The 15,409-nt window shown below is 40.9% G+C and overlaps 1 protein-coding gene across 1 annotated transcript; it reads right to left on the bottom strand.

The window, feature by feature from the left end:
- Positions 1 to 1,016: 1,016 nt before the first annotated feature.
- On the bottom strand, positions 1,017 to 11,612 carry cmah (cytidine monophospho-N-acetylneuraminic acid hydroxylase). Its single transcript, XM_026326308.1, has 15 exons — positions 11,528 to 11,612; positions 7,795 to 8,005; positions 7,604 to 7,695; positions 7,141 to 7,250; positions 6,516 to 6,706; positions 6,326 to 6,406; positions 6,136 to 6,202; positions 5,911 to 5,992; positions 5,680 to 5,817; positions 5,247 to 5,382; positions 4,960 to 5,103; positions 4,103 to 4,277; positions 2,979 to 3,095; positions 2,321 to 2,436; positions 1,017 to 2,167 (listed from the first exon to the last, which is right to left on the bottom strand). The coding sequence occupies exons 1-15, from the start codon at positions 11,577 to 11,579 to the stop codon at positions 1,939 to 1,941; spliced, it is 1,941 nt and encodes a 646-aa protein (XP_026182093.1). The 5' UTR covers positions 11,580 to 11,612; the 3' UTR covers positions 1,017 to 1,938.
- Between the last annotated feature and the right edge of the window lie 3,797 nt (positions 11,613 to 15,409).

Raw genomic sequence — 15,409 nt, 5'->3', positions numbered from 1 at the left:
CTGACAGGAACTAGCAAGAGAGATCATATTTCTCCTATATTGGCTTCTCTTCACTTGCTCCCTGTAAAATATAGAATGGAATTTAAAATCCTTCTTCTCACATACAAATCCCTTCATGATCAAGCTCCTTCATACCTCAAAGACCTCATAGTACCATATTATCCCAATAGACCACTTCGCTCTCAGAGTGCAGGTCTACTTGTGGTTCCCAGAGTTTCCAAAAGCCGAATGGGAGGCAGAGCCTTTAGTTATCAAGCTCCTCTCATGTGGAACCAGCTCTCAGTCTGGGTTCAGGAGGCAGACACTCTCTGTACTTTTAAGGCTAGACTTAAAACCTTCCTCTTTGACAAAGCATATAGTTAGGGCTGGCTTCAGGCAACCCTGAACCATCCCTTAGTTATGCTGCTATAGGCCTAGACTGCCCGAGGACCATCGGTGCACTGAGCTCCCCTACCCTAACCCCCTCCCTTCCCCTCCCCTCTCCTCCTCTCCTCCCACCTCATGTATATTCCACCATTGAATGTCACTAACCTTGTGCTCTCTCTCTCCCCTAGTTTGTGCTCTCTCTCTCTCTCCCTGTTCTCTCTCTGTACCTTCTGCAGGTGTCCCTGGTCCTGGAGCTGTATATCGCTGATGTGCAGTTACTGGCCCCACCAACCTGCAGTGTCTATTTGTTGTTTATTGTTGCTGTTCTTTTCTCTCTGCTCTATTCACTCACCCCAACCGGTCGAGGAAGATGGCCGCCCAAACTGAGCCCGGTTCTGCTGGAGGTTTTTTCTTCCGTTAAAGGGAGTTTTTCCTCTCCACTGTCACCAAGTGCTTGCTCATAAGGGAATTGTTGGGTTTTTAGTTTTAGTTTTTGTAAAGTGCCTTGAAATGATTTGTATTGTGATTTGGCGCTATACAAATAAAATTGAATTGAATTGAATTGAATTGAATTGAATAGCACGTCAACGTTGAAAACCTGTGTGGCTTCCTCCTATCCTCATTTTCCCCCAACCCCAACCACCTGTGTCTTCCCTGACTTCTTCCTCCTATGCCCACAGGTGTGCAGGTAATCAACCAACCACACTCTCTCACTCCAGACACACATCCACGCAAACACACACACATAACTCTAAATCGGCTACAACAAAGGCTATAAAAAGGCTTTTATTTTGAAAGGACTAAGTGCTGCAGGAGACGCAACTGATCTTAGATTACAATCATAACTTTGTTTTGAATATTCATGATGCGTTACAAAGGTGTAATAACTTCCTACAAATAACTGTAGACTTTTATTGTGAAAGCCTGGACATAGCCTCCTGGGAGAAGACAACATGGCTGACATTACAAACACCCTAGTCAGTGTCTAAAGCTGTATGCGAATGCTGGTGCTGTATACCCAAAGTCCATTTTAAGCTAATTTATTATTTCTTGGCTTTTATTTTGAAAGAATCTCGAGTGCTGTGGTGCACTCACATGACCTTCATTTAAAGGCTGAAGTTTAATTTTGAATACTCACTATATCTCAGAAAGGTGCACTCACTTACTATAAATAACTACAGACTTTTATTGTGAAAGTGTTGTCAACACTTTATGCACGCAGAATGCAGAACCTGAGAAATCTTCATCTCACAAAATGAAGGACTACAGAAAAACTATAAGACCTATCAAAATAATTCTTTCACTAACAATCTCAGGGGGCTTCAACAAAGAGACTGATCCAAAATATAAAAGATATAAAAAAAGCTGTATACAAGCATAAATGTCCTTAAGAAGCTGAATATTTGATATTTGAACGGTCTTTCTAGTACAAAGTATGTGGAAGAAGTTAGCAACCGAAAAAATGCCGGAATAATAATAAAGACACAGGATAACAATAGTGTGAATGCTGTTTAGCTTGTTAAATATTGTTTATGGACACATTGTTGCAACGAGTTATGCAGACCTGACACACTAAAGAAAGAAGGTTAAAAGAACTGTGAAGAGACACACAAGGTATTGAAAACAGCAGCAAATCAGGTATATGGGCTTCACAAACCAATAATCCCAAATTGTGACACTCTGTTCTTCTGGCTCGTCTTTTTCTGGTATGTCAGACTCCACAGTGGGAGTCATCTGCCGCAGGAACTTGTCCCAGTCAGGTCCACGACACGGTAACTCTGTCTGGAAGTGGTTCCAGAATCTAGAAGAGAATTCAGTAAAGATGAAGTGTTGATTTGAATGTAAGGAAAGTTGCAGAGAATAGTAACAGATGAAAGCAGTGTCAGCTGAAGTCTATTTCTATTTTTTTCTTTTTTTTCCTGCTGCTTCTGATGTATAAGAGAAGTGTGGTTACTTGTGGTGGTAAATGTCCGGATCTCGGCTTATGCGGTTCTGGAAGCCGATGTACAGGTCATCCCAAAGGCCCCCATGCACCACTACGTGTCTCATCACCCCAACCCTGTTTTTGAGCTTCAAGGAGGAAACAGCAACACATCAGGGTTACTGACTGGCATCTGTGATTTACTATTGTAAATCACTATGGTTTCTCAATATGCAACTCTGCTCTGGAACTCACACATTTATTTAGGGTGAATAAAGTACATTTGTTTTTCCAGCAGTGCGGCTGCAGTATGGTGACAGAACCAACCTTTTGAGCATACTGTACACTGTACAGTACTGTACAGTGCAGTGGCAGGCATTACAGATACTTTACCATGCGTGCTTACTCTGCAGACATTAACTTAATACTTCCAAGTTTATTTAGGGTTCTTAAACCATGTTAAAGATGCATGATTGACATGTTAGCAATGTAGGATGTCAGTCCTGGGAGCAGGGTCAATGACAGAGAAGAATTAATCAAAAGTAACTAAGGATTACTTGCTGGTAGTGAAAATGTCTGTAAATCCATTTTTCAAGTGTAGTTTCCTAAGAAATTAAAGAATTAAATCTGGTACATTTAAAAATGCATTGCAACATTTTGAGTGTTTGCCTGGTGCTCTACTGTAACTCACCTCTAAGTAAGAGTGCTCTCGGTCAGGAATTGTGGTGGGGAACGACAGATCCAGAAAGTCCACCAAGTAGTCGCAGCCAAGGGGATGAGGTTCAAAGTTGTCATCTGTCTCAATCATCTTGAAATGACATGTTGGGACATTTGCATTTCATCAGACATACATCCACTTTGAACAAGTCGCAATGGAAAGGAAGAAAGGGTGAAAGCCAGTGTTCAGTTCAGAAAACGTTTGATAACCAAGACAGCAGACTGGGGCTTTTTGAGATAAGAGCCAAGAGACACCACTCACTTAAAGGTGCAAGGGAAGGAAACGGAGCAGCATGCCCAGCATCCACTGAACTGAATCAAATTTCCAAATCATGTCCAACCAAAACTTTTTTTGCCAGACACAGTTGGATTTCAGTCAAGATGTAGAAACATCTCAGCAACGATCAGAAATGGGAGACACCTGAGCTAATTTTAATGTGTTGTTACAAAGGGTCTGAATACGGAAAATGCGATACATCTGTTTTTCTTTTTTAACGCCATCGCTACCTCAAACTGTAGAAACTGTGTTTCCAGGTGTATTACCAAAAATCATCAGCCAAATTTAAATTGTCACAATAAACTAGAAAGTGTTTCCTTTCCAATGATACCAAGCCAATTTAATACATTTACGAACTTTCCTGTTTTCACTCGTCATTATGTCGTACTGAGTGTAGATTAATGAGAAAAAAAGGATTTTAGACAATTGTAGTATCAGACATGACAAAATGGAAAAAAGTGAAGTGGGTCTGAATACTTTCTGAATGTCATCAGTGTTATCAGCAGAAGTGTTGTTTTTGGATACAACAGTGGAAAGAAAGTGGAGGCGTATAAGAGAAGAGCAGGGATAAGATGCAGCACCCCACAAAGCCAGAACTGAACCAGGGATGTTGTAGTTATTGTAGGCTCCCTACGGTAAAAGGCACCCACACTATTATCCTTATATAGAACAAAGCACAAACACAATTATTTGTCAACAAAGGGAAGACCACATTATTACTCTGCTGCACTCAATAAGGTTTATGCAAAGGAAGAGCCAGAAGTGTCCAGGACAGATGTTGCGAAAGAACAGAGAGGATCCCATGCAGCAAATATATTTACCCGCACAACGAGGTTGTAGTTTTGAAAGCCTGCCCAGGTGTAATAAAACTGGATCCAGTTTGGATGTTTAAATATCTCACAGCTGATGGCTCTGTTCAGTTCATCCACATACAAGTCGAAATCCCAATTGTCCTTGTAGATTTTTGCACTGGCTGGGGGATTGGTGATGGCTTCACTATGTTTGGTAAATTAGTAAAGGAAATATTCACATAGAAATAGGATTAAACTTTCAGGTCTTCATTTGTGCAGTTTAAAGGAGAGATTCAGTCTATTGCTGAGTGTGTCCCCCGCCCACTCATCATTCCTGTGGATAATTAAAAACACTACACTCACCAAGTTAATGGGCTTGTTGCTGAGCCCTACACACAATTGTTGGATTTCTGAAACAATGCAATTGGTACTTATTGTGCAGACAAATGCAGCAGTGTAAATACACTAAATACCTTAATAATCGGTTCTGTTACATGCTTGCTGGTACTTGTAGGCTAAGGATTTAATTAGACTAAATCATACAGGCTTTTTTTTCTACATGACTCTTTCTCTGTTTTCTTAACATCCACAACTGCCTTAGCCCCCAGATAAATGAATCTTCTATTATTTATTGTTTCGTCTGAATGCTTCGCCCTAATGCAAACCATTTTACTGACAAGACATCCAAATATCCAAAATGCACAAACAGGCAAGATGAAAACCCATTAGACAAACTTACACCATTCACTCTACACAGACATCACAGTTTACAGACCAGTTACCTCGTTCAGCTTTTATATATTTTGTTTCACACAGACACAACTTTCCTGCAAGAGATTCTGACAGCTGTTTCTGGTGTGTTCTAGTGTTACGACTAGATTACCAACCTGTTAGTTGGGTCTGTCAGAGCCAGGCCAAGGTCCAGCACAGCACCAGGCTTGGGCGTCCAGGTCTTGATGTCTGATGTGAGGTTATTGATTTGAGCATTCAAGGCATCTGCACCATTTTTAACATTTGTTTCCTTAATGTATCTTTACACATACACACAGAAGGGACAGAGACACAAAGACAGACACTTTAGACCCAAGAATACCACCTGTACTTGGTACTTGGTTATTAAGAATTTTTCTGTTGTATCTATGCATTTGCCAAAACCCCGCTGTACAAACTCTACCTGTCTGATGGATGAGCCTCCACAAAATAGCCAGCAAATGGGCAGTAGATCTTCGGCTGCAGGGATTTCACCAGCTGTGCTTTGTAATTCAGCAGCTTCTTTCTTTCATTCTTGATAAAAGTTGCTTTCCAAGAATCTGGATACAGACAAGTATGTTCTTTATGTTGTCAGTATAATTTATCCCAAATGCACCTGATCATGGGGCTACTGCACCCACATTTGTAAACTGAGGTTTAAGCTTATGTACTTAATTTTGGTAGGTTGTGTATTTTATTCCCTTTCTGCAAGTTTGGTTATAGATATTCAGTCATGCATGCGAACGTCAGACTTTACATTTTAGAGTCAAATTTAAGCAAAAATGAAGTGCTCAAGTAATTAAATAAAAGTTGTGTACATCGAGGTGATAAGTCCCAACCAGAGAAGTGAGCCTCACCACTGTATTTCCCTCCATAGAAAGTCATGGGGAATCCAGATGCCCCCCCAGCAAAGTCACTCATCATCAGGTCCACATTCTGTGGTAGCCTGCCCCCATTTGGCCTGGTGCAGTCCACTGTGTTCAGGATCATGTGACCTGCATTAATAACACATTTTGACAATCTAAGTGTATGTGTTTTTATGACTCCACGGATGACATTTAATCAAATACCCACTGAAAAGCCTCAACCTTTATATTCAACAATGATGCAGGTGTCCATTTCAGGATGTACACCATCCATCATGATCATGAATCTCAGGTGCTCATCAACCTGATACAGACCAAGAAACAGGAAATAATTCAAATATTGTCATTTCTTATGTTTTGACAGGCCCCTATTTTTATATAAGGTCACTGTTTCTGTTTTTGTTCTATTTATCTCTGTCCTTCAACCACTCAGCATCAGTGACTTACATTTTGCCAGACACCAAAAGGAACAACGTTGATGTTGGTCAGCTGGACTTTGCTTTGCTCTAAATACCTTTTGCATTGAGACAGATACATGTAAATAGGGTTAGGGTTATTTACTAAAAACACTAACGCTGAAAATAAAAAAAACATATCTATTATAACAGATTAAATTGAGTGCCACAACTGTACTGACCAAAAGACAGGTCTGCTTGTATCACCGACATAGATGGGGGCATCTGGCCTCCTCTCTGATAGGACTTTCAGTGTAGGGTAACTGGGAAGGACACAGGACAGGTCAGGCCAAATGACATTTTTTCTAAAAACTGCCTAATTGCTGGCACCCTTTTAAATTTTCACAAGCTGCTTACAATGGCAGAGTCTACCTGAGGTGGTCAGAGTGCATGTGGCTGATGTATATGAGATCTGCTGCACACAGTCTGTCCAGGGCGTCTGCTGGAGACTCATGGAGAAGCCACCAGCCTCTGGCAAACGCGGGGCCCTTCAGCCAGGGGTCAAACATGAACCGCCTCTGTCCGAGCTGCAGCTCCATGCATGCATGGGTGAGGTATGTGACCTGTTGTACAAAGAGCAGATGTCACATTATGACTTGTCTCACATATCTAACATGAATAAACTGAATAGAAGTGGTTCCTGTCCACTGCATTTATGTAGTCATCCTGTCATATGACAGGAAATGTAATGATGTAATAACAGAAATGGTGCAATAGATAAATTAGCATTTAACAAATTAATGAGAGTCATTTTGTTTACATGAATGTAAAATACACACTGTAGAGTTTTTGTTTGTTTGCAACTTTGCTGCTGCTCACAAGACACAGCTAAATAAAATGTTCCCAAAGTGACTTTGTCCATTATCAAACTTTTGTAAATTTTTGTGGTATTAATGTCTGTTCATTTGGTGCATGCTCTACTCTTATTTAAGGCATCAGGCGTATATGATATAACATTTCCCATCCTCTGGATCTTTCTAGACTGCAAGATACATACTTTCACCTCTCCTTCCTTGAGCTGCAGAGGCTCTCGAGGGTCAGCCAGCCAGGGATCAAGGGGACTCAGCTCAACCAAACGTAGTCCACCATCATCCAGGATCTCTACCTCTGTGTGTAAAAGATAACACAGTGAGACTGTTCTGAATGAGGTAAAGCACAGCTGGTTAGCTTAGTTTACAAGGATATACTATATACCAGTACATGTTATGTGAGCAAGCAGGGGGGAACCTGTAAATCATGACTTTGACGAATGCGGATACTCATTTGGATCTGTGATAGTCACATATCCCAAGTGGGAAACATTTCAACATATGGTACATAGAAGAATAACTAGTTCCAGGAAGAACCTGAATGATTTTCTCTGACATGGCAGGAGACATGATAAAACCATGAATGGTTAACTGATGTTTGTGTGTAAAATCAGTGGAGTACCCCTTTAAGGTCGGTTTTACTTTACTTACCGAGCTCATCCTGTAAGAAACTGTCTGGTGGGTTTACATATTTCATTGTTGATAGATTTAACTTCCAGTTGTGTTTAGTGCATTTAACAGTCCTGTTAGAACAGAGAAGTCCCATCAGCTGTCATCAACAGATTGATAATGACTGGTCTCAGTATAATCTCTGCTATCTGTTTCTGTCAGACTGGTCTTACCTGCCGCCTAAGTCCTCTATATCTTTGATGAATAGCCCTCCTTGATGTTTGCACTGGTTCCTGCAGGCTTTAAAACCTTCAGTGCCCTTGTATATGATATAACATTTCCCATTCTCTGGATCTTTCTTGAAATTGACTCCATCCTTGAGTAAGCTGACTGTTTCTGCATCCAGTGATAGCACCACCTTTGCTGTTTGAGAGGTCATTTTACCTAAACACCACAAAAGGGAAAAAAGATATTTTAAAGCTGGCACAAATCCGTCTTCACAGAGCTGCATGGATAAAACAGTGGATGTAATTACAGAGTGATAAAATGAGGTTTATGTCAAAAAGTGATTTACAAATTTGAGATGCACGCCTTTCCATCCATGTCTCAATTCACTCAACTGACCACAGTCACTTTTGTGTCTGTTCTGCACACACACACAGTTATGCTGCATCTTCTATGTTTAGGTTAACAGCACTGATGCTTAGATGATTCATACATTTGCTTTTGAAACAGGATTGCATGCCATACTTAACTGACCCAACTTTCCAGTTTACTACAGAGTGTTAGGTAAATTCTTTTAACAAATAGACTCAGAGGACGAACTTCAGTAAGATTATATAGAACTTTTATATATTTTATATATATGTATATTTTATATATATTATATAGTTATATTTATATATATTTCTATCTGTCATGATCCGCTGTCTGGACTTCCTGTTTTGTTTTATTTTGTGGATCATGACAGGAACTGGTTTGGTTGTTTTGTGTTGCTTGTTTTGATTGCTGATCTGTGTCACCTGCGGGCCTGGCTTAAGTAGCTGGGTTCGTGGGGACACAGATCGCCGGATTGTTTGTCCTTAATTCCCGTTTGGATTCACGCTACGGCAAGTAAATGTTTCATTGAGTACTGTGTTTGGCTTAGATCGGAGGAATCTGTAGCTTACGGCAAATGTACTTTTTCTTGTCACTTGTGTTAGACGAGGTTACGATCCATACAATTTGATAATCAAATCATGACACTATCCTTAAATTCCTTTTGTCTATTTAGTATAATAAGTGCCTTTTCATTTTATTCTACATATTTTATACTTTTATTACGTTTACTATGTTACTATGCTGCTTTTTGTTTTATTGCTGCTGGCCTCTGTGAGCTACCAAACAAATTTCGTTGTATAACTACAATGACAATAAAGTCTCTTTATCTTATCTTTATATAAGTTTTATTTGCAAGGAGTAACAGTCACACAGCACCTTGGTACAGCATGAGAGTCCAAAACATCAGTTTACATGGTAACACCAAAAGGAGGTAATATCCTACAGAAAGATATATGGGCCCTTATCAAATAGTCAAGGTTAGAGCAAACTGTTCTCACTGAGAGCAACAATTATACATTATATTGCCAAAAGTATTTGCTCATCTGCCTTTAGACGCATATGAAGTTAAGTTCATATAAAGATAAGATAAGAGAACGAGACTTTATTGTCATTGTAGTTATACAACGAAATACAACGAAATTTGTTTGGTAGCTCACAGAGGCCAGCAGTAATAAAACAAAAAGCAGCATAGTAACATAGTAAACATAGTAAACGTAATAAAAGTATAAAATATGTAGAATAAAATGAAAAGGCACTTATTATAGTAAATAGACAAAAGGAATTTAAGGATAGAAACCCCAAAGGGTTTAATATAGTGTTGGCCCACCCTTTGCAGCTATAACAGCTTCAACTGTTCTGGGAAGGCACAAGGTTCTGGAGTGTGTTTATGGGAATTTTTGACCATTCTCCCAGAAGCGCATTTGTGAGGTCAGACGAGAAGGCCTGGCTCGCAGTCTTCACACTAATTCATCCCAAAGGTGTTCTATTGGGTTGAGGTCAGCACTCTGTGCAGGCCAGTCAAGTTCTTCCACACCAAACTCGCTCATCCATGTCCTTATGGACCTTGCTTTGTGCACTGGTGTGCAGTCATGTTGAAACAGGAAGGGGCCATCCCCAAACTGTTCCCACAAAGTTGGGAGCATGGAATTGTCCAAAATCTCTTGGTATGCTGAAGCATTCAGAGTTCCTTTCTCACTGAAACTAAGGGGCCAAGCCCAGCTCCTGAAAAACAACCCCACACCATAATCCCACCTCCACCAAACTTCACAGTTGGCACAATGCAGTCAGACAAGTACCGTTCTCCTGGCAACCGCCAAAGCCAGACTCGTCCATCAGATTGCCAGATGGAGAAGCATGATTCATCACACCAGAGAACGCGTCTCCACTGCTCTAGAGTCCAGTGGCGGCATGCTTTACACCACTGCATTCGACGCTTTGCATTGCACTTGGTGATTTATGGCTTGGATACAGCTGCTCAGCCATGGTAACCCATTCCATGAAGCTCTCTACGCACTGTCCTTGAGCTAATCTGAAGGCCACGTGAAGTTTGGAGGTCTGTAGTGATTGACTGCAGAAAGTTGGTGACCTCTGCGCACTATGCGCCTCAGCATCCGCTGACCCTGCTCTGTCATTTTACGTGGCCTCCCACTTTGTGGCTGAGTTGCTGTCGTTCCCAATCGCTTCCACTTTGTTATAATACCACTGACAGTTGAATGTGGAATATTAAGTAGCGAGGAAATTTCACGTCTGGACTTGCTGCACAGGTGGCATCCTATCACAGTATCATGCTGGAATTCACTGAGCTCCTGAGAGTGGCTCATTCTTTCACAAATGTTTGTAGAAGCAGTCTGCATGCCTAGGTGCTTGGTTTTATACACCTGTGGCCATGGAAATGATTGGAACACCTGAATTCAATTATTTGGATGGGTGAGTGAATACTTTTGGCAATATGGTGTATTTCCATAATACACAATAGGCCCTATTCAGAAGTGTTTCAGTTATACTAAAGTAAGATGGATTACGAAATTTGAGGGTAGACTCTCGGACCAGACACTCGGCTGTATGCAGGCTCGCCACAATTGACCGAGTCACGTCGCATCTGCTGTGGAAGCTGCTGGTCTGGCGCTGACTGTCGCCGTACGGATAGTCTGCTGTGTTCATAAACTGCCAGTCACAAATGTCACTCAAGTTTATGACTCTGATGACTATTTAAAAATATATATCTGTATTTCTTTACACATATTTGATTGTGCACACAGATCATGACACTTGGATATCTGTGTGGACTTTAAGGCTCTTTTGGCTGTGTGAATAGAAGTTTCAATGATGGCACGAATTATTATTATTATTATTATTATCATTATTATTATTATTATTACATGGAGGCAAAAATCAAAAATACGAGTTATTATTTATTTTTATTTAACCGATAATTAATCTAATCCTAATTATGCACTGCTGGAATATTTTGATCACTGTGCGTCTTGTTGCAGCTTGTTTATCAGAACCATCTCTCGCGGACTGACGTGCACAGTAGTTGCTCAAACAGTTGAAAAAACTGTCTCAGAAAAAATACTGTGCATGATCCTTTCTTCGAAATTCATGTCTGCGCGCTCTCTAATGTCGACTTGCAAACACTGGGTAACCTCAAATTTTGGTTCGTGCGCCCTAAAACTCTGGTCGTGATATGCGCCCATGATGATGTTTGGTTAAACCTTTGCATTAGGAGATATGCTGCGTATTTCACATGATTTAATTCCTATGGGTTAATAGAACATGGTACAAATTTTGACATGGTTCAACGCCTGACGTTTTGTCTCTTGGTCATAGTCTGCACGTTTAAGAGCAATAAGACAGCTGACTCACCTCCAAACCTGTGCCCGTTTCTTCCACGAAAAACATCGGAGAGTTGTAGCATATGGAGAAATGTAAGAGGCGTCAGCTAATAAACCCGTTTGAGTAACGCCACACCCTCATCAATTACCGAAAACAGACGTTCATTACTTATTTATACAACCTGGGGCATGTAAAAGCCATTACTGAGTTTCTGATCAGTGTTTTTTTAATTTAATTTATTTATTTACTTGTATTTTAAGGAAATAAAAAATATAAGCAACGAAGAAGAAAGTATGAACTGGTCTTTAAATCTAAAGACAAAAAGCAGCGATGAGGAGTTTTAAAGACAGACATAAAATGAGAAAAACTTTCGCTCTACTTTCTGGTGTGAACAGCGACAATGCTACAACAGTTTATATGCAGCTTATTTTAATGTTTTCTCACTGTGCCTAAATAAATCACACCGCAAATAAAGAGGAAGGCTTGACGCCAAAATACAGGCATAGGCACATACACAAGCGTGCGCTCATTCCTCCCGTGTAATGAGGTGTAATTAGAAAAACAAGTTTCTTTCATACAAGACATAGTCTAAACACTCGGAGCCGTATTCATAAAGCCTCCTAGTCCAAATCATTTCTCATAGTAACGAATCTCTAAGAACGCTCTTAGAATCATGATATTTTCTAAGAATTGAAGGTAAAGATTAAAATTAGTCACAAAGCATTTGGCGCTGCAACGACCTTTAAGATGCCTAATAGAGACAGAGACGTAGAAGAAACATTCTCCAAACTGAGTGACAGAGTTAAGGAAAGACTGGGGATTAATAATGTTTATGGTTGAGCTCATCAGAGAACAATGCACATCGACAAAAAGGCCTGTGTTTTAAAACATTAGTCTCCGTTTAAATTATGGTTTACAATACATGCAACAGAGATGTTCATTACATACAGTAGTATTTATTGTTATGTTGCGGTGTGAGAGGGAGAGGCGTAGGACCCAATTGCAGGACACTCACAAATTCTTTATTTCCCTGAGATCACCAGGGCACAGGAAAATAGTAAATATTAAAACTTCTCTTGCATTAATTAATCTCAGGTAACATCAGTTAATGGTCCCAGAAAACACAAGGGAAAGCAGGGTGTATATAAAGTAGCTCAGCTTCTTTGTTTGCCTGTCTCCCGTTAGTAACCAGTCACTAGACACAAGACTAGACACAAGATCTGTCTCTGCCCTGTTCCTTGCTGCGAACCTGTTCACCGCTCAGCTCCCGGGGCACATCTGCTCCCTCATAGATCCACAATAAAGTAATTTGCACTCTCTCACCCCGTCACGCTGTGATGCGTTTGGGTCCCGTCCATATAAAAAAAAACTGACATGAGATCAGTATATTTAAATCTTTCTTTGTGACAGGGTAGTTAAGTCAAGGTGCAAGGTGTGCTTGTTTGTTTGGGGAGTTTGGCCTACAGTTCATGTAGCTGCCTGCTCAATGGACCGCAGCGCCAAATAACTTTAACTGGGCTAAATAGAGAACTCTATTTATTTAACGTCCTGCACTGTTAGAGCAGGTAGAGTCTAATTTTTGTAGAGATGCAGGTGTTAATATATAAAGGTGTGTAATATACAGCCCTTTTCACATCACTATGGAAATAAGCCCAGCCTAATCATTTTAATAATATGATAAAATGACAACGTGTTCAACCGAAGTTGCCAAGTAAACTGAGGAACAGCAGTAGGTGAAAGTCTCACTTTATGACAGACAGTCATAAAGTGCGCGTTTACGCGGTGCGCGTTTACAGCTGTAACTTCATGAATTCTTTATAATTAGTGTGAATGCTGATTCAGCATCCCGTGTCTTTATTAGGCCCGAGCAGAGACCGAAGGTCCCAGCAGAGGGAGTATTATAATCGCACACTGTGCAAGGGACGATTTAGCGGAGGGGCGGCTTAACCTTCGTATTATTTTAAGGGTCAATTTGACCCATTTCAGTTTTTTTGTTGACCAAAGTACTGGTTATCCTTTTTATATCTTCATGAAATTTTGTGACTCTTCCTCATCTTGGGTCATGAACTGGTGTGAAACATGGACACTTTGATGTGTCCCGGAATGTCTGTGCAGAGATGATGTTGCGGGCCATTTTGACCCGGACACTTCAATGTGGGTAAGAAGCAGTCCAGATCCAAAATAAACATGTCTCTCTGATGACTCCTGGTCCTACAAGATTTGCCGTCACACGAGGTGATGATACTCAATCCGCATTTCAGCTCTTCATATCCCCACCAATAGAGAGGATTATACTCGACATGACTAACTTGGAGGGGAGGCGTGTATTTCAAGAGAAATGGAAGCCCCGGGATCAGACTGACTTGCATGCTTATTTTGGAATTCTGATGTTCGCTGGAGTATACAGGTCAAAGGGGGAAGCAACTGCAAGTCTATGGAATGAAGAGAATGGAAGGGCAGTCTTTCGAGCAACAATGTCTCTGGAGACATTTCACATAATATCTCGTGTGATCCGATTTGACAACCGCGACACCAGAGCTGGTCGACGTGAAAGAGACTAACTAGCTGCAATCAGAGATGTATGGGATAGATGGGTCGAAATCCTACCTTTGATGTACAACCCTGGCCCCATGTTACTGTAGATGAGCGCCTTGTTCCAAATTTGGGCAGCCTGTGAAGCTAAATGTAACTATGCATGGAATGTGCAAGTGTACACTGGAAAACTACCTGGAGGAGCATCTGAGAAAAAAAGAAAAACAAGAACGTTCTTGTCATGAGCACAATGCACACAGATGCATCTCTGACCACAACAGAAGACAAGAAGCCACAAATGATCCTGGACTACAACTCCACCAAAGGAGGAATTGATAATCTGGACAAAGTGACAGCAACATACAGCTGCCAGCGCAAGACGGCCCGTTGGCCCTTGGTTGTTTTCTACAACACTGTGGATGTGTCTGCTTACAATGTCCTGTGGACTGAAATCAACCAGCAATGGAATGCTGGCAAATTGTACCGACGTCGGTTTTTCCGGCTTCAGGCATCTTCTGGCGTCTACCCGCACCCCACCATGACGTTACTGGGCGTTAGACCTTTCCGAAAATGTATAATATGTGGGTGTCAGGTGGGCCCGGGCCCGGAAATCGTTAGAATTAATTTTCTTCCCTATTATTATTTTTCTCCGAAACAACCTCAAATTTGACCCCCTGAACTCAATTCAATTCAATTCAATTCAATTCAATTCAATTTTATTTGTATAGCGCCAAATCACAATACAAATCATCTCAAGGCACTTTACAAACATGTGTGAAAACTCACCAAAATTTGCATGCCACTCAGAATCACGTGAAACGTTTATATTTTATAGGTTTCATAAACAACCTCAAAAGAATGGCTCTTCAGCGCCCCCGACAAAAGTGAAAATACATTGCGCCTATGGGAGACCCGCTGTCATCGCACAGTCACCAAACCTGGCACATCTCTTCTTCATGTCGGGCCAAGCAAAAAAGCTTATTGTGTCGAGGTCGTGCGACCAACAGGAAGTCCACCAGCTGGGAGTTTATCTTGAGGTCATTGAGTTCGCTGTTTTTTCTCACCTCGAACTTGAACGAACTCGTCCTTGGGCTTTTCACCAAATGAGCTCATTTTTGGTCAGCCTCTATTTTGAAAATTTGAATGGAGATGAATGGACATTTAGTGTGTCACAGGTCTACTAAATTTGGCACAAAAATCCTATAGGGCATGCTGATCAAAAAGCCAATCACACCCATGCTCTTTTTTCAACGCTGTTGCCTTGGAGATGACAGAAAGCCACCAGTGTTTTCCTATGGAGGGCTGTACTGAGGGATGAAATTACATGAAAAACCAAAACAGCTTTTTCAAATTTTTTGTCCCATAGAAATGAATGGAGAG

This window comes from Mastacembelus armatus, chromosome 23 (assembly GCF_900324485.2).
Source record: "Mastacembelus armatus chromosome 23, fMasArm1.2, whole genome shotgun sequence".
Classification (NCBI taxonomy): Eukaryota; Metazoa; Chordata; class Actinopteri; order Synbranchiformes; family Mastacembelidae; genus Mastacembelus; species Mastacembelus armatus.
Note: the sequence above shows the minus strand (reverse complement) of the source record. Positions and strands in the feature narration are given on the sequence as shown.